This window comes from Furipterus horrens, unplaced genomic scaffold, assembly GCF_987537825.1.
Source record: "Furipterus horrens unplaced genomic scaffold, mFurHor1.1.pri manual_scaffold_15, whole genome shotgun sequence".
NCBI classification, from domain to species: Eukaryota; Metazoa; Chordata; class Mammalia; order Chiroptera; family Furipteridae; genus Furipterus; species Furipterus horrens.
In genome coordinates this window covers 19746248-19770588 of record NW_028327185.1, presented here as the reverse complement: position 1 = coordinate 19770588, position 24341 = coordinate 19746248, and the positions used below count along the sequence as shown (strand labels likewise).

General features: G+C 42.5%; 1 protein-coding gene and 1 pseudogene across 1 annotated transcript in view; one reads left to right on the top strand and one right to left on the bottom strand.

Moving 5' to 3' along the window:
• MAP3K21 (mitogen-activated protein kinase kinase kinase 21) overlaps positions 1-24341 on the bottom strand; it is a 40029-nt gene that overhangs the window by 13288 nt on the left and 2400 nt on the right. Inside the window, exons 2-4 of the mRNA XM_090263281.1 lie at positions 12207-12387; positions 8389-8537; positions 4692-4867 (exon numbers count right to left, since the gene is read on the bottom strand). Coding sequence (XP_090119407.1) covers positions 4692-4867; positions 8389-8537; positions 12207-12387 — 506 coding nt within the window. The remainder of the gene's footprint in view (positions 1-4691; positions 4868-8388; positions 8538-12206; positions 12388-24341) is intronic.
• Positions 4927-5319, top strand: LOC149992497 (ubiquitin-fold modifier 1 pseudogene; annotated as a pseudogene).

Below are 24341 nucleotides of genomic sequence, written 5' to 3'. Positions count from 1 at the left end.
TCTGTGCTGAACTCCAGCAAAAAGATGCAGTTAGCAGCCTCGGAGGAAAAAAAAAGATTGTAGAGACTTTCATTGTAAACTGAAGGCTCACAAGATGCCATAAATGCTGGATTTCAAAGAGGGCTCAGCAAGTCACATTAGAAAACGCAAGCACACCAGTATGTAGAGAACAGCTAACCAGATTCAAAGACTAACAAAGGACCTACTATAAAGTCTCAAAATGGAGAAGCAGCAGAATTCACTTGTGAAGCATGTTTTTTGGTGTCTACCAAACACACAAAATAAAAATTAACCCACTAGATATACCTCCATTGATGTAGTTGTCATTAATTTAAAAGAATTAAATAAGTTTAAAATAACAATTATTAACATTACTTCCTAATTTTAAAATCTGTGATTTCAAGTTTTATTTTTCCTCCAAGTCCTCTCCCATTCCCCAAAGTCTTCTTTTTTTATTTTTGCTCTGTAACATCTAATTTTAGAATTCCTGAAAACAATTTGGAGAACTGTAAAACAACAAAAAAAAAACCCCTCAGAGTCTTTTCTGTATCATTTTAAGTCAACAAATTGTATTCAAGTTGCCAAGAAACATACTAATAATATCACGGATAATAATCCTTCAAAGAACTGCAGGGTTTAAGACGTAATCCGGTCAGTCATTTTCCCGTATTACCTGATTGCTAAAGTCTGGGCCTGGGCAAGGGGTTGGCTGCTGGGACCTGCCCCATCGCCCTCAGAGCCCCCGCTTTCTTTGTTCTAAGGCTAACACCTCGGCACTGGAAATGGGCAACTGCCTGAGACAGTGTTTCTGAGGCACTGAAGGGCGAGGAGGCAAGGGAACAGCCCGGGCTCAGTGGCGGGAGAGTGCAGGGCCCGCAGGCGGTCGGACCCCAGCTGTGCCTCTGAGCGATGACATCAGACGGCTAAAGATCCTGGTGTTCCACTAAACACTTAATGCTCCCGTGGATTCTAGAACCCCACGCAGATACTCCCGCAATCCGTGTGAATGCCTGGAGGGAAAGGGGCTGCGTGCTAGAGCGTTCTCGGTTTGGGGAACAAATTTTAATCCCTGGGAGCCCAAGAGGTCCTACCTCTGAATCTGAAACAAGAAACAAAGTTCCTCCCTCATCAGATTTGGAACGCAGCCCTGCAATGCCCATCCCTTCGGAGGTCATTCCTGATCTTTGCTCGGACGGCCAGGCCCCTCTCCTGCCTTCCAGCCACTGTCCTTGGGCGGCTGACCATCAGACCCAACACCGTGGCGGGGATCAGAACAGTCCCATGGGACTATTGTTTCCTGTCACATGAGCGTCACGTATGAGCAGTGTCAGGGTCTAAGGGTGCCTGTAACTGTTTTGTGTTTTTAAACTTACAAAATACTGAAAATCTAAGGAACAGAGCGAATGATCTCTAAGTCTACTTCTTGAAAAACAGAACGACTTTAGGGGAAAAAAAAAGAACTTTGCAGCTTACATGTTTCTTTCTATTCTTCATTTTAACCATTTTAAATTATGAAATATATAAACATCCTATAAGTAGAGTAGCCAATGCCCACGTCCTCACCATCAGTATTGAATAGCTGCGCGATTTTACCACGTGTGTTTCCGGTCAGTTCGGATCCCGTGTGCTAGGCTCTAACCACCCCCCACGCCCTCACATCAGCTGTCCTGCGGTCGCTTTCCAGCCTCCCCGTCTGTGCTGTCAGATGTTTCATACAGTTTTTTTTTCTATGGTTTCACATACTTACACCAACAGTACATAATGTAAATATTCTTCTGCATCGCGCTCTTCCACCCAATATTCTGTTTGAGATTTATCCGTGTAGGAACATGCAGCTAGAGTTCATTCATTTTCATTGCTGTGCAGACACCCACTGTAGCAAGGCAACAGTTTAGGCACCTGTCCCCCTCTTAATAGATGTTGGGGTTGCTTTCAGTTTTGCACCAATACAAACAATACTTCAGTGATTGACCTTAACTTCCTTCTGCGTGTGGGAGTTTCTCAAAAATATAAAACCAGAGCTTAAACAGCTGAGTTATAGGCCTCTGTTACAGCATAAGATTCATAACATGTATACACTTTTAAATTCATTTTTCACTTAAAATAGTAATAGTAATAATGATTGCTGGTAGCTTTCACCTATTAGAACACAGAAAAGGCTGTGTAGGCTTTAACTGTAAATTGAAGGCATATTAAGAAAGTTGACTTATGTTTATTTAACATATTTATTTAATGCCTACCATGTACCAAGCACTGTACTTTGTACTTTGTTCAGTGCTGTGGATAAAAATGACCAAGAATGAAACAGTATAGCTCATGAACTTACTATCTAGCAGAAAAGGCAGACCAAGAACAATTAAACAAGCAAATAATAATAATGACTCAGCCCAGCCATTACAAGGAAGGCACAGGCTCCTATGACAAGTTCATCTGGTGCAGTAGGTAGAGGGAACTGGGGACAAAGGAGCCAGCGACTGGTGAGGTACGGATAAGAGCTGGGGAGGGGACAGCATTCTTGACAGAGAACAGGCCATATAGAAAGGCTGAAAGTCAGGAGCATGGCAATCAGAGGACCTAGAAGAAAATCAGAATGCCTGGGGGCAAGTGAGGCTAGCTATGGAAGGGTGAGGGAAGTTGCCAAGGAAACGGAGCTGGCCACTGAAGCAGGGATGCTCAGACTTGCGTCTGGAGGGGTCCCTGGCGGTAGTGAGGAGTAAGTTAGGGGAGCAACACTGGATGCAGAGCAGCCAAGTACGATGCTGCTGCGGTAATCAGGTGATATGAGGACACAGGGGCAGGGGAGCGAGTGACCACGGATAGTCTTTGTCACATAGGAGACCACGAGAAACAGCTTCAGACACCTTTGAGACTCGTACCTAAGAGAACAGTACTCCCATGAACACAAAAAAGGGAGCAGAATGAGGGAAGGCAGAGGTGGGGAGAGGAGGAGGTTGGCTTCAGTATTTGCCTTAAAAGTGTTGACAAAATAGCACATGAATTGCCTTTTAAAAGCTTGTCAACAAGACCCCAATGCCCAGCCTGGTATACAGAGGATCCCCATTCAAGGGCACAGACAGATATCTCCATCTTTGTACCCCAGGAGTCTAACACTGTTCCCAGAACACAGTAGATAGTCAATATACGTTTGCTAGGAAAAAGTTACAACATTGAATTGCAGAATAATTTCCCCACAGCCATGTTTTTAAAATTAAATTGTTTTTAGAAAACAACTTGCACTTTGAGGACTATGACAAATATTGTATTAATTCCCAATTCAGCAAGATAACGGACGTAAGTTGCTCAAGGACGGAATTTAGGCATATGATGTCGATGTCAAGCACAGAATATGTATAGTATATATATTCATATATATGTATATACTGGCTCAAGAAATGATTATGTATATATATTAAAACCACAACTTTTTATTCCCTCTTCTGCCCATTCCTTTGCACTAAGGTTGGCTACAGGCCCTTAGGATTAAAGCAAATGTGAAAGCCTGGAGATGGAATTTGAGCCGCACTATGTACGTCAAGGTCACTTGAACACAGGAGAATGACTCTCAGTTCCACCATCATCCCCTGTTTCAATGTCATAAATTGGAATAAGCAAACAGACTCTTTATTTAGCGAAGTATTATTGCCTAAAAAGAATTCTGCTATGAGAATCACAAATACACGAGGGATATAAATTCCTTCCTGGACAATTATATGGCTTTATAATGGTTATTAGAAACTTGCAATGTTGGACTTTAGCCCATTTATTGCACCCACAAGAGAAGAAGTGAATCTTTTGAACAGTTACACACTTCAGACCACCAGAATAAACCTTGATTCATCAAAATGCTCTAGTATTACAACAATGTCTTAAAAAAATAAGTACTGCTTCCAAAGCACAAATCCATGTCTTGAACTTGGGGTTCTTCAGTGAGCACTAAGAATCATTTGTCATCAGTCACAGGAGACCATGTAACTGAACTCACTTCCCAACAAGTCTGCCTTCCAATTAGGTGAGACTGTACTTCTTGTATTTCATTTTGTGGGAATATAAATGCAGCTTCAACATGTCTAACATGTAGCTTTATTTGTTTTCTTCTTCTTAAAATATATAAACCAACCAAAGCTTAACTCATATTAAAAAGTTTAAAAATTACAGATTTTCCCAGTTTGTCCAAAAAAACAATGTCTTGGAGATAAAAAGAGGTGGGACTAGCAAAAAAGAGCCTTTAAAAGATATAACTAAAAACAACTTATAGATCTTATTTTAATTCGGATTTGTACCAACCAACTCTAAGAAGATCTGTGAGACAAATTGAAATATTTGAATATGAAGTATTACACGGTATCAAGGAATTCCTGTTATTTTTTAAGATATTAATGTCAAGAAAGTTATTTTGAAAATTCTTACTAGTTAGAGATGCAAACTGAAGCATTTAAGGGTAAAATGATGTGAGTCTAGGATTTAACTAAATATATTCCAGTTAAAAAAGAAGATAATGGGGAAATAAAATATTCTTTATTTTCCCATTCCATATTTCAAGTACAGTTGTTTGGTTTTAACTGGAAAGCAAGAATCAATAAATACTGATGTCTGAAAACATTTTAGAATAATGCTAACGGGGGTTCTTGACTCATATGTTCCATCATTTCCATAAATATGGTATGCTAGGCAAGTAATTATATATTGCTCACCTTTTCCTTTGTTCTCAGCTCATCAAACATCTGTTGAATTTCCAGCTTCCAGTCATCTTGCATGGAATGAAAAGATTCCTGAGGCATTTCGGTCACAACTGCCCCTTCAATAGCAGTCAGTTGTTCAAGAATTAAGGCAAACGATGGACGAATATGAGGGTCCTGCTGCCAGCATTCTAAAACAAACAAGAATCTCATTAATACCATTTTCCAGCAGAGTTCCCATTATCAGTCCATGTTGACAGACGTGCTGAAGATTTTTAAAAAATCAATTGATAATGATTTTGAGAATTTTATTTTACATGGCGTCTCTATCAGTGGCGTGCACAATAATTAGTATTAGATAAGGCTTTCAGGCCTGGCTCCACCACGTCCACTGTTTTCCTTTAAGATCACGCTGACCTCTGACCTGCAGCTGTTGTAGGAAGCACTCAAGTGTTCCTGGAAGTATACCTTTCCCGTAGTCTTCAAGTCTGCAGCAGCAGAATTTCAAGGTCCTGCAGCCACAGATGCAATAGTTATCAGTGGTGGGAGAGGAATAAATCTTGCACAGAATGCTGGAAATGTTTCTCTAAAGCATGATTCAGAACTGCGAGTTATTCCTAGAGATCATGTTGGAAGTTGTTAATATCCTCTACTTGGAAGATAGGATTACTTTCAAAATAAATATTGGCCTTGTTGCTGTAAAACTGAAATGAGGCATTTAAAATACTATGAAAACACCAACAGTTGATGAAATAATGAGAGGTGACTTTCTGTCCCGTGTTGCGTTCACTCTTCATGTGAAGACAGAAAGCTTATGCATTGAGGGTACCATCCTCAGAGATCTTAGCATCTCACTGCTGCCTCACCGAACACACAGCCAGTCCACCTGGGATAAATGGATTATCAACTACTTTAGTACCGGAGGGAGCGTCTCATAATTCCTTCTGGGAACATTTGGGAGATTACACTTATTGAATCTTCCTATTCGTCTTTAAGTTAAAATTTTTTTTATTTATATTTTTTAATCCTCACCCAAGGACATACTTGTTGATTCCAGAGAGAGAGAGCGCGTGCGCGCGTGAGAGAGAAACAACAATTGGTTGCTTCCCATATGCATCCCAATCGGGAACTAAACTCACAACCCAGGCATATGCCCTGACTGAGAATTGAACCCACAACCCTTTGGGGTGTATGGGCTGATGCTCCAACTGATCCACACTGATCACGCCTAAGTTAAAATTTTAATAGGATTATGGATCATACATGGCAGGTTGCTTGACAGGATCTGACTTGCAAGACTAAAAAAATAGTTGAATTCTTAATTATATACCCTTTACAATAAAGGGTATAGACATATCAAGGAATACTTAATTGTCTTAACTTTTTTATTTTGGGTATTGTTTTAAGTTTCAAGCTTCAACTGTTCATATAACTTTTAATTTAATATCAGAGAGCCCAGAACTGAATTTTTTGACCTACCCCTTATGTGTAAAATTGATATCCCACACCAAAGAGTTTTAACTACAATCTTGCAGAATCCAATACTTCTAAAGGTAAGAACTGAAAATCGAGTAGAAGCATCCTTTGCTGAGTTGTGCATTCCTTTATCAGCCTCTTGTAATAGACTTTAAAACAGGAGTTCTCAAGAAACATTGTCTTTCTCAGGATAATATTTCTAGATATTAGTCAGGAGGAGACTGCTGTAAAGAAGATCTGAAGTTCAAAGCAAAGCTCAAGAAACTGCTAATGGGAAATGCTGATCAGTTACACTCAGTGAGGGCCCAACATTTAAGGACGCGCTAAGACGAGTCAAGTGCAGAAGGAGCCAAGGAAGGGAAGATTGGGAAGCCCAGGCTTCCAGTTTGGAGGAAAGAAACAAGACAGCAGGGAAGGGGACAGAGAGCTGCCGCAGCGTCACAGGAAGAGCCAGGTGGAGAGGCAGAAGTGCCGGGGTGGTCCTGGGAGAACCGGGGGGTTGGGGGGAGGGCACGGGGGGCACTCGACAAGCGTAGGCCCTGTGCACATACAGATATCAAAACTCCCTGAATGAGAATCTAAAGAATGGTATGCATATGGGATGATGTTATTTACCCTTATGGAGGAAATCAATGTCTATTCAAATCTTTAAAAATGAAATGAAGGCTGACTATGGTTTATTGTATTTAAAAAAATGAAACAAAGGCTCTCAGTGATTCAGAACTAGTGCTCAATTTGCTGTATTTTAAATGTTTTTTATTTTTTATTTTTTTATTTGAGAGAGAGAGAGAAAAACATCAATTTGTTGTTTTACTTATTCATGCATTCGTTGGTTGATTCTTGTACGTGCCCTGACTGGGGATCAAACCTACAAACTTAGCAAATCGGGACGACGCTCTAACCAACTGAGATACCTGTGTTTTGCTGTATTTTAGACGGTGAGCTCTCTGGGACAGACCTTGTGTCTGTCTTGCTCTTTCTAGACCTGGAACTGTAGTAGGCTTTCAATAAATTCTTGCTGAATTATTCATGAATAAAATATCCCAATTTCTACAGAAGCATGTTTCCGTATCTCTCCTATCACAGGCCCTAGGTTCACTGGGGGGAAAACGTATAAGAAAATGTAACAAAATCAGCATCTGAAAGGCAACACTGGTCGTTAAGTTTAAGAAATCAACCAGATGCTGTTTATATACTTGATAAATGAACAGTGAGATTCTGGATCGTAAAGGAAAAAAAAATCTTTGCTGAGGTAGAAGAGTATACTTCTGATGTCTGGGAAAGTTTTATTTTTATAAATAACATTTGATACTCAAATACCCCCTGGTCCTTAATGATATTAAGCCTCAGTTAACCAGAAATTTATGAATCCTCACTTCCTGAATATTTTGCTCAATTTAGATCCCCACTTCTGTTTCTAGCACAAAATCTGCCTGTTCTGTTACAAAAATAAGTTGATATCTTGTACCATAAAGTAATTTGTTTAATATTTTTGTTCTTTGCTTTTGAAAATTTTATTATAGCAAGTTCTTAAAAGCATTTTCTTAAAGAATCAGACATTTTCTTATTAAATAAATGTGATTTTTTTTTAGATAAGGCTCTTGTCGTCTGTATTACATGACATTAATATGTGGACATGTGCCTTCCATGCCTTCCCATGAACTCTGTGTCAAGGCCTAAGCTGCCCAGACTGAATGATTTACTGATACAAAGGCCTATAACTCAACCCAAGCATACCAGTCTCTAAAGCATTATAATCACAAGAGAGGTTCAAAGCAATGGCCTGATAATTAAGTAAGCTAACTTGCTGCTTACAAAAAGTTAGTTAATTTTTAAGAGATAAGGATCAAATACCTAAGGCCAGGGCAAACCATGCCAGGTAAAACTGTAAAACATTTTTGATCATTAGGTAAGACTTAAAATAGCAGATTTGGAGCCAACTCAATATCGTCTTTGAATTCTACTTGGTGAAAACTTTATTATCATTCAGTTGATTTCTGTACATAAATGAGTCACTGATAAAACTGGACTATTTTTAAATCACTTCATCAAAAATTTCCCTGACATCTTAGATCAAAGACAAGGTTTCTAACTCTGAAATAGGATAAGTACTTAAAAGCACTTGAAATTAGAATCACAGAAATTTCTTCCTTGGTTAAAAAAATAGAGACGTTCTAATGAGCGACTCCCCTTACCCCCCCCCCCCAGACACCCAAAGGCGGGGGCGCACAAATACCTTTCATGAGCTTGGCGAAGGGCTCCGGGCAGGTGGACGGGATGGGCAGGGTGAGTTTGTTGACTGCCACCCCGTAAGCCACAGCGAGGCCATCAATGCCACGATAGGGGACTTCTCCCGTGAGCAGTTCCCACAGCAGCACTCCATAGCTAGAAAGCAATGCGGTCATGCAGGTGGGTAAATGGGTAAATGGCCTTTCCCCTATGACGGCTGGTGGGACAGAAGTATCACCAGGACCTTCCTCTAGCTGCTCCTAAGGACATTCTCTTCCAGCAAAGCGGCCCTCACCCAAAGGTGACAGGGGAAGGTCTCACACACATTCGTCCCCAGAAATCAGCTGTGCATTCATTACAGGAGTTATAACTGCTTAACCAACAGGAAAGCTCAGGCCACACTGGGAGAATAACGTGGGGGTTCTGATATTTCTCCTTCTCATTTTTTCCACATCTAGATGAAACCTCTGCAGGACTCAGGACAGAGAGATGCTCACCCCACATAGTTCTCATGCTACACCCGGCAGGACTCACATCAAATCATGCCTACTTAAAGATGTTTCAATAGTTTGTCGAAAGTGTTGATCTTGCTGCCTCTCACTTCATATTCTAGGAGGTATGTTAAGAATGTGTTCACCAGGCAGCTTAATAGTAACGGCCCCCAGAAATCAGGGGGGCCTCCCTGTACCTGGTTGATAGCACATCCTGTCTCCGCTTTGTCTGGAGGAAGGTGAAGTGAGACGGGAGGGAAAGCCAGGAATGACTGTAGCTGCCACGCTCTGGAAGCGGCAGCAGGTGTGCCCAGGTTCACGGCTGCTCCAGGGTGTCAAAGACAAATGCAATTACAAATAACGGGGGGGCACACAGTGAAAGGTCTTCGAAACCAATTTTTCAGTGAAGCTGAAAAACCGAATTTCACTCTACACCCATGCCACAGATGTTAAGGCAACACGGAGAAGTCTGGAAATAAGTCTGCACGTTATATTTATTTACTCTCTTTTACAAGACCAGTCAGTACTTTAGTTTCCCTTTATCGTCTTCAAAATGTGAAATACACTCAAATGATCTGTTGTTAATACACACAAAAAATCAGTCACTCCAGATTTTAAATGGAAAACCATAAGCATATAAGAAAGTCATATTTACTTTCTTTTTTATTTCTATTAACATAACTAGTATAGCCCTGTAGTCCTATTTGCTTTTCTAATCTCTTATCTTCTGACGTTAGGAGATGTGGGACGCCCCACGTCACAAATACAATAGAAAAGGCCCCCTGTGAGGAAGACCCGCTCTGCAGAGAGCTAGAGATTCTCTGGACTCAGCTCAGGTCCTCCTGGATACGACGGCATTTCATTAAAGACGCTCCGTGTGTCCCGGCTGGTCTCTAGACCAACAATGTTCAACCCGTGCGCTGCAAGAATTTTTAAAACCTGCACGGCTAACTGTTCAGTCAGGGGCACTGACCTCTTCTCCCTTAGACTGACAAGTAAAAACAGTGACAGCAGCCAACACAGCAACAGCTGTCCGGTGGGAATGAATCAAAAGTTACCTATCATTTTGGACAGACTGGCGAAAAATATAGTATATTTTTTTGCGTGCTGCAGACTTTTGGTAATTAGTTTATGTGTGCCGTGAGTTCAAAGAGGCTGAAAACCATGGCTCTGGACTGTATACGGAAAACATTCAGAAAGTAATGTAGTAACAACAGACTGTGTCCAGTCCCGGGGCCTCGGGGACCTTCCAGCAGAAGTATGTGAGTCCCGAGGCCGAGGCAGGGCTCCTGCCCTGAACAGGGGTAGCAGGCACCCAAGTGACACCTGGATCGGGAAGCAGCAGATGGGAGTTCGAGCTTTGGGAGTCTTCCTACCCCAACCGGCTACGTCCTCACTCACAGGACCCTTAAAGCTGACCTCTAATTAACTCATCTATACAATATAGTGATACCTGCTCGACAGTCTCAAAGCACACTTCTCTCTAGTTATTTTTAACTATCTTTCATTCTTTGTCATCTAGGTATAAAGTTATTTTACAATTACACATAACATACAGGATGATATCAGTTTCAGGTGTAGAACGGGGTGACTAGGCGCTCAGATAACTCACAAAGTGATCTCCTAGGTCAGGCTGGTACCCGTCTAACACAGTTACGACACAGTTATGCCATTCGACCCCACTGCCTCAGGAGTCCTTTACATCCCCCCACGACTGCTTTGTAACTGGCAATTTGTGCTTCTTAATCCCTTCACCCTTCCCAACCCCTTCCCATTCGGGTTCTATCAGTTCGTTCTCTGTAACTCAGTCTGTTTCTGGTGTGCTGGTTCATTTATTTTTTTAAGGAATATCTATGCAGTAGTAAATTATACAATGCTATACCTATCAACAATGAAGTTGTCATCAACAGTTTTCAAAGGTTATCTGTTTAGTTTCTTGAAAATCATCTATATTACAGTTCATTAGCAGAGATACCTTAATTTCAAGAATAAGTAAATTTACTACTTCACAACTACTAGGATGGCTACAATCCGAACATCAGGTAACAGCAAGTGTTGGTGAGGGTGTGGAGACATCAGAACCCTTATACAGGTGGGACGGGAACAGAGCAGCTGCTTTGCAAGATGCTCTGACAGCTCCTCAAATGATTAAGCACGTATTTACCATACGGCCCAGCCATTAAACACCTACGTACGTGCCCAAGAGAACTGAAAACACATGTCCTCACAAAAACTTGTTACCGGATGTTCGTAGCCGTGTATGCAGGAGAGCTCGAAAGTGGAAACCACCCAAATGCCCAGCCACTGATGAACATGAACAGGTAGATGAAATGTGGTCTATCCACCCAAAAGACTATTATTCAGCCTTGAAAAGGAAGGGAATTCTGTCACATACTGCAACATAGAAGGACCTTGAGGACATTATGCTAACTGACAAATGCCAGTCCCAAAGGACCACACGCTGCATGATTCTGTTTATATGAAATGTCCAGAATAAGCAAACCTAAAAATACAAAAGTAACATCAGTGGTGGCCTGGGCCGGATGGGGTGTTGGGGATGATGGATAAGAGGTGCAGGGTTTCCTTTTTGTTGATCTTGTATGAAATACTAAAAGCCCTTGGATTATGCAATTTAAATGAGTAAATTGTATGACATGTAGGTCACATCTCAATAAAGCTGTTAAGAAGCAGCGGAGAGGACAGAAATTTTAGCACACTGCAATTAATTTTAGAATATTTTCAGAGTCTAAAAACTCTTACGTGGGAATTCACGAGCCTTAAAGGCGAGTAAGACCCTGGTGGATGGTACTATTGAACACAGGGATTTTTCTTTGTCGCTCTGTTACTGAGCATCCTCAGCCCCTGATGATACACAGCTGAGTGGAAAATCCAGCTGGCCGGGGGCCGAATTTGGGTCCAGCTCCCCATTCTCAAACGGGGAGCTTTAATCTTCAGAAGATGCAATTTCTCTCAGATTCCCTCCATGCTACTGTTTTGTCTGGGAATCATCAGGAATCGGACATTTGCTTAAAAGGAAAATTTAATTGTACTTACTGACAAAATCTTGGCACTCCTGTGAACCCCAATTATAACCAGTTTTAACGAAACCTCAGATTTAACAAGAAGGCTCTCCTATCATATGGAAGTCATGACAATAAAAACCATAAGTTACCTGTTCTACTGGGATTCTGTGATCAAAACTCTAACACCCTCTTCAAAAAGGCCTGCATGACCCTTTCTGCTCAGAATCACTGAACAGTTGGGGACCCCCTTCAAGGACGTAGAGCAACCAGTTTCTGCAGGTGTCTGCAAAAGCCAGGCGCCCGGTGCTCACCTCCAGATGTCACTTCCCTTGGAAAACAGGGAGGACTTGATGACCTCCGGGGCCATCCAGGCGTAGGTGCCTGCCGCGCTCATCTTCGTGGTCCGGTGCCATTCCCTCGCCAGCCCGAAGTCCGTGATCTTCAGGGTTTTATTGCAGAAGTCATCATGCTCTATCTTCTCAAGCAGCAAAACTTAAAAAAAAAAAAAAAGAAAATATTTTTATAAATATTTTCTAACTTTCCAATCACATTGTTTCCCTTGGTATTTTCAACACGATCTTCCATGCAGTTGGCAGAATACATGCAGGTAAATTTGAGTTTTACCGTTTTATCTTTCTGATATCACCTGTATCATGACCTTGAGTGGGTCAAGTGTGTCTGAAGTTGTTTGTTTGTTTTTCCTTCAAAGTCCACAGGCACAGTACAGCTTAGCACTCTATGAATGTTTCTCTTTATGTGACAGTGATTTCTCGGGGCAGGGACCGTTTCCTGAGAGCCCAGGCAGGCTCCCGAGTCCCGCACGTCCCCCTGACAAGAAGGAAATATCGTTTCCCTCCCAGAAGTCAGGTCCTCACCTGAAGGCAGTCTTTCCACTGAATGTGTTAGAGAATCTCTCAAATGGATGTCATGTTCCCCCAAACCATCACCAGACTTTAAATTTGCAAAATGCTTGTAGATGCTTTAAGTCGTAAAGAAATTTTATGAGACAGGACCAATTTGCTGGAGCTCAAAATAGAGCAAGAAGTGAAAACTTCACAGAAACATCGGAACGCTCACTCCCCAGCCCCACAGCCTCCTGAAATAAAAACACAGGGTGCGCAGGCACAATCTTCACAAGGGGGCACGGGCCCGCCGGCCCCAGACCTGGGGGTGACAGCAGCTGACGTAAGCCGCTTCTCCCTCACTCCCCACCTGGCTGCTGGCTCACCCCTTCCTGCACCGGGTCCCTCTCTCCCAGGGCGGACTTTCCTTTGCCTGTAAACACACAGAACTGCTCCCAGGCTTCCACGAGGTTCTACGGCTGCTCCTTACCCATGTTCCTTCCTCCCACTTGCCACAAAGGGGACAGTTTAAACCTGCTGTGTTTTCTAACTCATTTTCTCCCTCCTTCCTTCAAACTCTGCATCCCAACACACCGCTCTGCCGTCCAACTCCACACGCGAATGCTCTGCAAACCCCCCTCCTCTTCCGCCGGCCACCACATGACCTCTGGCCTCACTGCCACAGAACTGGAGAACAGCAGAAGTTATCCGACATGTTTGATTTTGGGAGCACGACTATACCGAGAAGCATATTCCCAAATATTAGTTACAGAGAAAATTAACGTTTCAGTCCATTCTATCTGTCAGGTGCACTTACAGGTATTTTAATCAGATCACCCCACTCTAACGCTATGTGGGCTTGATAAGGAAGCTGAAACCAGCCACGTTGATTCCTCTGTCCAAGGTCCCACAGCTGAGAGGCAGCGAGGCTCAGGCAGTCTGACCCCAGAGGCCAAGGTCCTAACTGCTGCCTACGCTGCTCAGTGTGCAGGTCACCCTGATTTCACAAGGGAAACCTCTGTTTTGGTGCCTGTGCTTCTTTCTGATCTTGTCACTGGACCATTATCCACTGAGCTAAGTGGAGGCAGGGGGTGGTGTGCAGTCGGGGCTTCTGCGTCCTGGCTGTTGTGGGGACTGGGATCGCCTGCGCTCGTAAGGTTGGAGTGAGAGCGGAGGGAGAACATGCCAAGTGCTTCGCACAGTGAAACACAGTAAGCATTTCGTAAGGATCACACACACACACACACACACACACACACATACACACGCACTCACACGCACCCTTTTATCAACAGGTCTGAGGAGGTTTTTAGCAAATCTTCACAACCAGTTTCTTGGATATCAGGAAACAGTAGGTCCCTCGGAAGCCTTGAAATTTCACTTTGCTATGGATTCACCTTGTATTCACATCATGGCATCACACGTTTACAATGATGGTCACAAAAGTCAAAGAACTGATGCAACGGGAGAGGACCAACATGGTTCTTTCAACGAGAAGAGAGATTTGGGTGAGGACTCATCACACGTCACCAATACCAAGGAAGTGTCGTTGCGTTTCTTTCCCCAAGCGATCTTCTACCTGTGAGGTTTAGAGAGCAAGGACCCCTGGTCTGGTTTTATATCCGTTACAAAGCTGCCAAATTGCACTTCAAGGTGGTTAGATGCTCATGGTCACACAGATGGTAAGCGGCAAGGCCAAAATTCTACCATTTTCTTACCCATACACTTACTGCTATACTATGTAGTGAAGGGCAGGGAAGTGGGGGGTGGGGGCTCACTTCTGTGGAACAGCCTCTTATTCTTTCTGTCCATCCACAGTATTCAAGGTCCAGCTTCCTTAGGAAACTTGTCCAGAGCATCCTACAAAATAGTGACTATTTCATCTCCCAAATCATCTACTATCCGTGTTATAGCGTTCTTGTCAGTTCTATCTTTTCACCTAAAAGTCATGGTCCTACATTACATACAAAATATTTAGTCCCAGGAACTGTATAGTACAGCTTTCCCCTGGATCTCCTAATATCATCTAACACAGTACCTTGCACATTGCATGTTCAATGGAATAATTTTTATTAATGATAATTAGATAATCATCACCTGTCCAAATAAGGAGACTGCCTACCATTTACCTACCCTTCTCTGTGTATAACTGTTTCCACACACTTAATTTCTCATTTATTCCTCATACTATTCATACAATTTCTAGCTGAGAAATGTTATTATCCCAGATCATACAGCTATAAATATAGAGCCGGTTTCAGATTCCACCTGCATCTCTACCTCCTCAGTCTTCTGTGCTACCGATAACGCTGTGGGTCACAAAAGGGGGTGAAATAACCAAAAACTCCATTGTATCTTCTTTCAGAGATTGACCTTTGAATTTCCTTCCATGTCAGCTTAAGGTATATTTATTTCTCAGTTCTTACTCCTCATGCTTATCAAGAAAAATAAATATCTAATACCATATAAATAAAAGAGAAGCAAAAGAATATATACAGATAATTAGCTACATCATCTGTATTACACTTTCCCCATTATAATATTACTAATTTCACTTTTAAACAGTGATGATTCTTACCACCAAAAAAGACTCCGAGTTAGTGATTAAAATGGCTTTCAGTTCCACAGAACTTTGCTTTTCAGGACACTTTTATATACATTAGCTCCTCATTCTTATAAACATCCACACAGGGAGGTGTGAGGATATGTTGATTAAAATTGGCATTAAAAAAATTCCATGCCCCTGACCCCAGGGAAGGCCTGGCAGCCCTTGAGAAGCAAAGGCCAAGGAAAGGCAGTGCTAAAATAAGTGAAAACAGAACAAAAAGTGAGAACTAAAACCCAACATTTGAAATTAACTGCATTTCTAATAAAGGTCACGGTACAAGGTACTCTCAGCAGCCTTCGTACTGATGGGTCCAGAACACCTCCCCCAGCCCAAGTCCAAAGCCTCCACAGGAGCTAAGTGCTCCCATGCTTTGAGCTAACAGAAAACAAGTTAAAATAACACTCTGAATGTCAAGTTTAGAGTTCCATGAAAGGCCCATTGTTTTGCAGACTATTTCAGAGGTGTTCAGCAAAATTCCTGAAATTCCTTATCTTTTGGGCAAAGTGACCGAAACCAAAAATAGCTGGTGTCCCGACAGGTAACATAATGGGGCAGCTGGCCAGGTTTCACCCTAAGGACACAAGGTTGGATGCCAACTTCCGCTTCCTGTCACTCACTAGGAAGGGTGACAGGCACCGCTGCCCACCAGAAGGTACAACGTGCTAGCCAGGCAAATCGACTTTTTTGGGCCACAGAAATGGTAAATTCTTGTCAGTAGCCTAGCGACGAGTGTTGGAGCCCCTTTTGTGAGACTTCAGGGAAGACTTCTGACCCCTGTTAGCCCTGTTCTTTGCTATCAGCCTTCACAACCTTGCACTTAGTCCACTTACTCAACCATGAGGCACTTGATTTTCTCAGCTCCTTTGAAGTTTCACTTTGGTATTTTCAGAATTATGGCATATAAGGTATATATTTTTTAAAGGAATTACACTGTATTCATTCTATTTTCTCAACGTTTATGGGATGGCTATGTCCAAATTCCATTTGAGTCAAATGGATTCATTTCGATTAATATTTAACTACAAATATATTATAACCAAGAGAAAGTCATAAGAAAGAAAACAAGTTGAGAAAAGCAACAATGGGAAAACATAGATTAACAAACACCCCTTTCTCTCAGTCTGAGATATAAATAGGGTGACTCCATGAATTTCAACTGTGAACAATCAACTCTTTACAGGGAATAAATGATAACTTTCTAAGATTACCGAATAGCACCAAATTTTCTCACATTTCTTTCCGTCTATCTCCACCCCCACCCCCAAACACACACACACACACCATTCACTCACTCACTAGTTTATGGAATCAAGTCCAGACCTTCATCCTGGCCTTCAATCGAATCTAAATGATCTTTTCAGCTTTTCCCATACTCTCCAAAATGACCTCCTACACCCTAACAATTCTGGGTACTAAAAGCCACCTCTTTAAATACACACCTGCATCTCTGTCCCTGGGCTTCTTGTACGTGCCATATGGATGTCTCCCCAACTGCCCCCCGGAAAAACCACATTGGGCACCTCAGGTCCCTCTTAAGCATCAGGGCAGGAGCGTGGGGTACCCACCCAGCCATTCACTGAGAGACCACTCACAAGTCCATTAGCCTTTGAAATTTCATCTTCTCTTTCCCTGAAAGAAATGAGCGACTTCCACATTCGTCCTGCCCCAATATTCTGTGAATCTATAAACAAGACCCCTGTGGGCCCCTTCCCTCAGAACCTCAGCGGGACGTTCTCAATATTCCCAAGCGGCGTTCCACTAAAATACTGCCTTGTCCTGCTGCTTAGTCTCATCTCCCTAAGGAAATCACAAGCAGCCAAAGGGGAAGGGGCAGGAAGAAAACAAATTTTCATGTGAAGTCAGCTGCTCGTTACAGAAAACCAACTCCCCTCTGCCCTCCTGGAACAGTATGAAGAAGGAAGACTGTTTTAAAGAATCATTACCATAGGACCGTTAGTTGAATACCAACCCATCGGCAGCACCTGATAGAGGTGACCGTTCCTCCCTGCCCTTCAGAGCACCTGGCTTTTCCTTCTTTTTCCAGCTGCTCCTTTTTCGGCCTCCTCATCTCCCTGACCTCTAATTACAAGACACCTCCAGGACACGGTCCTTGAGCCTCGGTCTTCTCTCGCTCCCCAGATAATCGCAGCCAATCTCAGGGCTGAAGTTCCCTCTGTAGGCTGGTGACTCCCAAATGTTTACCTCCACCCTGGGTCCCTCCAGTCTCTTCTCTGGATTGCCGCCAATGTAATCCCATGGAAATATCAGTCAGATCCCAGTTTTCAGTTCAAGACTCCCCAGTGTCATAAGGAAGTCAATAGCCATGTGGGACCTACAAGACCCTGCCTGACCCGACTCCCCCCCAGCCCTCCATGTCCTACTATCCCCCGTCTACGGACTGTTAATGTCTGCTGCCCGCTGAAACGTGAACCCCACAAGGGGACGGATGTGTTTCCGTTCTGCTTACTACTGAACGCCAGGGGCCTGGGAGAGCTCCTGGGATGTAGAATCCAATCGATAAACAACTGGAGCGGGAATGACTTACTGAGCTTACTACACACAAGGAGAAAGATTCTGTAAAGAAAATACAGGTGTGGTCAGGTGAACTAGCGCTTTACGCTGCTCTAACCTCACAAATAAAAGGCACTGTACCGGTCTCTCCACAGCCACGTTTGATACTCATGGTCAATGTATTGAAAGCGTCTTACATTTCCTTGTGTGTGAAGTCTAGTTCTGTACTGCTATCACCTTAGTACTTTAAACACAATCAACTCCTTGAAATCACATTAAGCCAATAATAACTGAGACATCATATATGCAATCAAGATACTTCCCTAAATGGCACGTGATTTGCTTCTTTTTTTTTTTTTCCCCAAGAGCTGAAAACAATGTCCTAGTGTTGACCCTGGTAGTGAAACAGTTACAGCAGCAATTCAGTACTTGTGCCTCCTCCTTGACCCTCAACTTATCAACCCAAGCTGCAGGCAGACCTGCCAAAGGGCGCAGATGGCGGCACTCCTCCAGAGAACAAAGCTCAGGACTGTTTCCTCATCCTGCTGGCCTGCGGGGCCCAGGGGCCAGCCCAACTGCAAAGACCCTCATCCCCCACCGAGACGAATAAACATGATTACAGAGCTCAGTATTTTGCAGAATGACTGATAATAATGTTCTTAGGTTAAAAAGTGTCCTAAGAAAATGTTTAGGTATCAATGACTTCACACACAAAAAAATTAGGAAATATTGAAAGCACTCAAAGTGTTTCTTAAAAATATATAAAAATGAAACTGTGACCAGCGTACATTTAGATTGTGTGTTACGGTTTATTAAATGTCTTGACATATGCTAGGAGTCAGCAAACTATATCCCATTGGCCAAATCTGGTCAATGCCTATTTTGTAAATAAAGTTTTATTGGAACACAGATATACTCATTTGCTTACACATTGTCTTCTGATGCTCTCGGCCACACAGCAGAGTTGAATAGTTGCAACACCTTATGGCCTGCAAAGCCAAAAATGCTTAATATCTGCATCTTTACAGGAAAAGTGTGCTGACCCCAGGGGCAGATTATCTCACTTGACCCTCACGTCACCCTATTTGGTAAGTCACGGCCCACGAGCCCATAGCTGGTGAGTAGAGGAGTCAGACCTCAGACAGCACAATAGCACTATATCCCCTGTGTCACAGGGACTTCTTAGAGATATGCCTTCCCCCATAGACAAAAGCCCAGAATAAGCCACCCACATTCTCACCTGGAGCCTTCTATGGCCAACCATCCAATGTCGCCGGTTAACAGGATTTGGGATGAGTCTGTGACCATGAAGAATTTCTATATCAACCCATATAACCAGAAGAAGGAACCCACAGATCTGGTCCTTTGAACAGCAGTTTCCAAACTCGGCTCTACATTTGAATCATTCAGAAGCTTTTAAAAAACATGTAATGCTGCATCAAAAGTAACTTAGTTAAATGTCAATGGCAAAATCTAGGTGTTCACCTAAATTTCCTTCAATTCTGTATGTTTGAAGATTTTCAAAAGTAAATGTTCCAAAAAAATTCATCCCTTGTATCCAGCCAAATTCAGATGAATCAGAACATCCAAAAATGAGACAGGGGATTTTACTTTTTTCAAGCTCATGGGGAGCTTCTGACGGGCTGTCAGGTGTGGGAACAACTGCTCTGGGTGCCATTCTCCACCAGCACATCTGAGTGTCTAGCCTAGGGCTTCTCAAAGTATGACCCAGAGACCCCTGCATGTCCCTAAGATGGTAGAAGCTTCAATGCAGAAGCAGATATAACTATCCATTTGTCTTCTATTAAGTGTCCTCCCTAAAACAGTCTTGGACAATAACATGTGCAACCCCCACCCCTCGTAAAAATGCTACGTTAACTTGTAATGGGGATGATTGTTATTTTCCTATTATGAATATTTTTAAATTTATCATTTTTAATTTATAATATGGTAAATATCAATAGCTATAACCTACACAAACCAAAGTTCTTTCAGGTCCTGATAACAAACATTTGAGGACTATTAATCTAGGCCATATATGGAAAAGATAAAAGCTCAAATTCTGGAGTCAGAGGTCCTGGATTCAAGTCTCTGACAAGTCAAATGACCTTGATAAAGTCTATTCATCCCCGGCTTGTTTCTTTATCTGTAAAATGGCGCTAATATAATTACCTACCCCGGAGGTTGCTGGGAGGAATAAATGAGGATAGAGTCTGGGCAGCACCCAGCACCTAGTAAGTGTTGTATAAATGTTAGCTGTTGTTCCTGTTACTACTATTATTTAGTTAAAGTGCTTAATGTGAACTGATATTTGAAGAATATGAATTTTATAAAATAACTCAATTCACACTACTAGGGGTCAACTGTACAAATTTAAGTTTCAGGCTCCAAAACAAAACCAGCACAATTCTCTTAGTCTCCCGAGAACCCTCCTTCTGCTCCCAGAATTCTATCATTAAGGTGTCTCCCCCTTTTGGGAGCCTCTCAGGTACTACAGAGAGTTTGGGGACAGTCATACGCACATTTGGAGTTAAAATCCTCAGCCAGATATCATAAACCTGGTTATTATTTTCTAACTCTGGTCAACCAGAGAGAACAAGTGTCCTAAATGAACTCACTAAATATAAATGGTGATTATAAAAACCGGGCTCGGTCATAAATGGTAAACAACTTACGTTTAAACCAATGTCTAAGTATTGACTGCCCCACTGCTGATCTATGATGGTAGAGTCATAAAGCAAATGATCCCAAGCTTTTTTTTTTTCCTTTGTAGATGTATATCTTTCAGCAGATCTGACTACCTTCCTCCTCAAAACCTTCAATGGCTCACTCTTACCCTTGGATAGTGGACACTCATCAGCACGTGTTCATAGTACTCACTGTCTGGCACACGCTAAGTGTCTGTTTCCTGCCCACAAAACCCCTCCTCTACCTTTCACCCTCGTCACACCCAGCTAGTCACTGTTCCCTCAAAAGCCTTGTGCTTCCCTGCCAGTATTTACCCAACTGCCTTTGAAGGGTTAAAGACACATGAAACAAACAGGACTACTGTCCATGCCAAGGCAGGGATTCGGGAGACAGTATTAGAAATCAAGAAAGTCAGGTTCAATGAGGTTATATAACTTGTTCAAGGTCACACAGCTCGTAAATGATGACAACAATATTCAAACGCTGGTCTGAGTGACTTCCAGTAACTGCTAGTCTAGAAAAACCAATGGCCCTTCCAGTAACTGGCCAGTCTGGAGACGTTCCACAGGTGCGCGCTAGGGTGACACCCTGGGGCTGACGGAAGGCCTTCTGAAAGGGAGGGCGTTTCTCGCTCCTCTTGCCTTTGCGGTGCTGACAGACTTGACAATGAATCTGAAAGCGACCCGATGTGAACCCTGCAGTCCGTTTGCCTAATCCAGAACTAAGAACTGCCTCCTTGCAACTAGAAAGCACAGAAGGGGCCTCTTGCTTTAATACGCAAGCAGAAGGGAGGGGGGAGGCGGGGTGACCCTGTGATTGCTGTTCTCCTAAACTCTGTCCTTGAGCTGATTTTGTTTCAGAAGCAGATTAGCTGTCTGGAACCACTGGGACACCTGGGCTGATCTCCCCGTGCCCCTTGAAACAGGAAGTGACCGCGGTGGCGGGAAGCCGCGCGTCTGGAGTGACAGGGGCAGATGGAGTAGGAAGACGGCGCACGTTCTTTTCACTGATCATAGCAAAATTAATAGCTCCTCCGAGCCACTCTTAAAAGCTTTTTAAGCACCTTAGAGATTACACTTGCTATAATTTTCTCAAACAGTTCCTTATGCACCTTGTATTAATGAGAAAAGCTAAAAAAAAAAAAAAAAAAAAGAATCGTTTTGTAGTTTTTTTTAGTTAGAGCTCTAAATTGCATTTCAATATCTATGTCTATTCATAGATTGTAGATGCTGTTGATAATAATATACATAATTATTCCCAGAAGGCTACAATAATTAGCATAAAACGTTGCTTGTTCCTTGAAATAAAAAGTATAAATGTAAGCAGCTACCTAAATTTGTGGCTCACTTTCTCGTGGAATATTTACTTCTTACTTTTTTATAAAAAAGATCGAACACATAAGCAACATTAAAAAAGGTGGGGGGGGGTAATAATTATGTCATGCCATCCTCCTTCAATCCTGAACTGTGCCAGGACAAACAAAACACTCTGGTGACATTCTCATAATTCGAACCAGCCTCAGCAGCTCACATATTGTATTAGTTTATCTCCATTCCTCTCTGGGACTTCCTGGAAACCACTTCCACCACTACCGCGGGTCCGACAGGCCAACAACGCCAGCTCCGGCCTGGACAACCTGGGCAGCCTTGGTTCAGGCCACCTGCGAGTTCACCTGCCAGAGCAGCCCGAGCAGCCTGTTCAGAAATCAGACCCCACCGCTCCCCCGCGCGCGCAACGCAAAACGCTGGAGCAGCCGCTCTCAGAGCGCACGTCCAGGTGGGTGGCCGCCCGCGAGGCCCACCACGCTGACCTCCCCTGCGCTCTCCACTCCCGCCTCAGCCCCGCCTCCTCCCCAGGCTTCATCTTCCCTCCTTCTGGCCATGTCTGTGTCCCATCCGCAGAGCACCTTGCCTTGACCACAGGGTCCCAGCACCACCCTCCACCCCGCGCGCATCACCCTGCCCCACACCATGCTTCCTTCCCTGGAGTGCACATACTAATGTTTCCCTGCACGGCTGTATCTATCTTTCTTAGTAGACTACGCCCTGTGCCAGAGGGGATATGGTCATCTGGTTTGCCACTGTGTCCCTGGGGCCCAGAAATCACTGGTATGGAATGGACACTCACAATGTGTTAAATAAATGGTTTTTCTCTGTTCCCTGAGCGAATATAAAACTGGCCACTTTCACCCGAACCCCAAATGGCACAGCGCCGTTAGCTGGTGCTGCATAGAGACAGATTTAGCGAACTGTTTTTCTACTTGCTTGGCAGCTCAGGAGTGACAGGGCCTAGCATGTTTTAACAGCATAAATGACGCTTAAAACTTGCAAGTTTGGCTCAACTTTCAATCTTTTGCTGTCTGCTAGAAAAGAGACAAGTGTGTGTGCCATCACAACATATTAGTTATTATTTCAACCTAAACATTGTCTCAAACAATATGATAAAACTGAAAAAGACCGATGAAAAAAGGGGAAAGAAAATCTATCGAGAACTATTATCTCCCTCTGACAAATATAAACATTTGTTTTAAACAATAGTTTTCACTCACTTGGTTCCAAGTAGCCTTATACAGACTCTTTGTTACCTGAGTAGACTACAGAATTTAAAAAAAAAATCAATATTGACTTTTAAAACCTGTTTACATTATCATTAAGTCACTACCCCCATAAGCAAATAACCAAAAAAGTCAAACAAAACATACTGTAATAGAACAAGAAGTCACAACTGCACCTATCATAAGAGAATTCCAAAGTATCTGCATTTATTTCTTGAATAATATACACCAGAGTGCCAGGATAAGCAATGTGCTAGGCACTGTGATTCGCACATTTTAGGTCCTATTCAAAATGTTCATGTCATAGTAATTTAAGAACTATAATTAACGGCCATATTGTAACAAGGATTTGGCTAGGCTAGTGACCTAGCCAATTAAGTCTTTTTAATAAAAAGTGCAAAAAATTAACACAAAGGCAATCCTGCCTGACAATTATAGAAAATTAAAATGCTCCAGGAAATTTGGCAATGTATTTTGACAGTGAAAAGTCTTTCAAAAACTAAGTTACAGCATATAATCACCTTCAAATTACATAATATCTACCGTGTACCCAATAGTGGATTCCACTGTACAAGTTTTTCCAGTGTCAAAAAAAACTATTTAACCATAGTTATTATTCCACAGTCACGTTATTTTGTTTTACTATTTAATGGTATTAGTTCTTTAAAAGTTTTTAATTTATATTTAAAAGTCTATGACTGGGACATGGATTAAACCTCCTCTTTATGTTTTTACAAACACTAGCAAACATACTGTACCTTGTGAAAACTCACATAGACTCCAAGTATTATTACAACCCCCCCAAAAAACAGACCTTCTGGTCTAAGGACCAATTCAATCCAAATCGTTTGCCTGTGCTGGTGATTTGATGTTCTGCAATAGAATACATTTGTAGAGTGCCAGGTTCTGTGAATATCACAGGATTGCTGAGACATGGGGCAAGCAATCATCCTACTGCTGCCCTCAAAATACCTAGTTCTGTGGAAAACACTGGGCAGACGCAGGCTTATGGGACACATGGACAGGGCACACAGATTTGTTCTACAGCAGCAGGTTAAACGTGTCTTTTACGAAGAGCATACCTTAGGAAATACGCACTAAGTGGTAGCAAAGACTGTGAGGTTTGAAGCATTCACAAAAATAAGTACATTAAAATTTGTACGTCTACTATATGCTACCCAAAGGTAAGTAATTCCAGGGTCCTTCAAGTGGCCTCTGTCAGAACGCTAAGATACACAAAAAA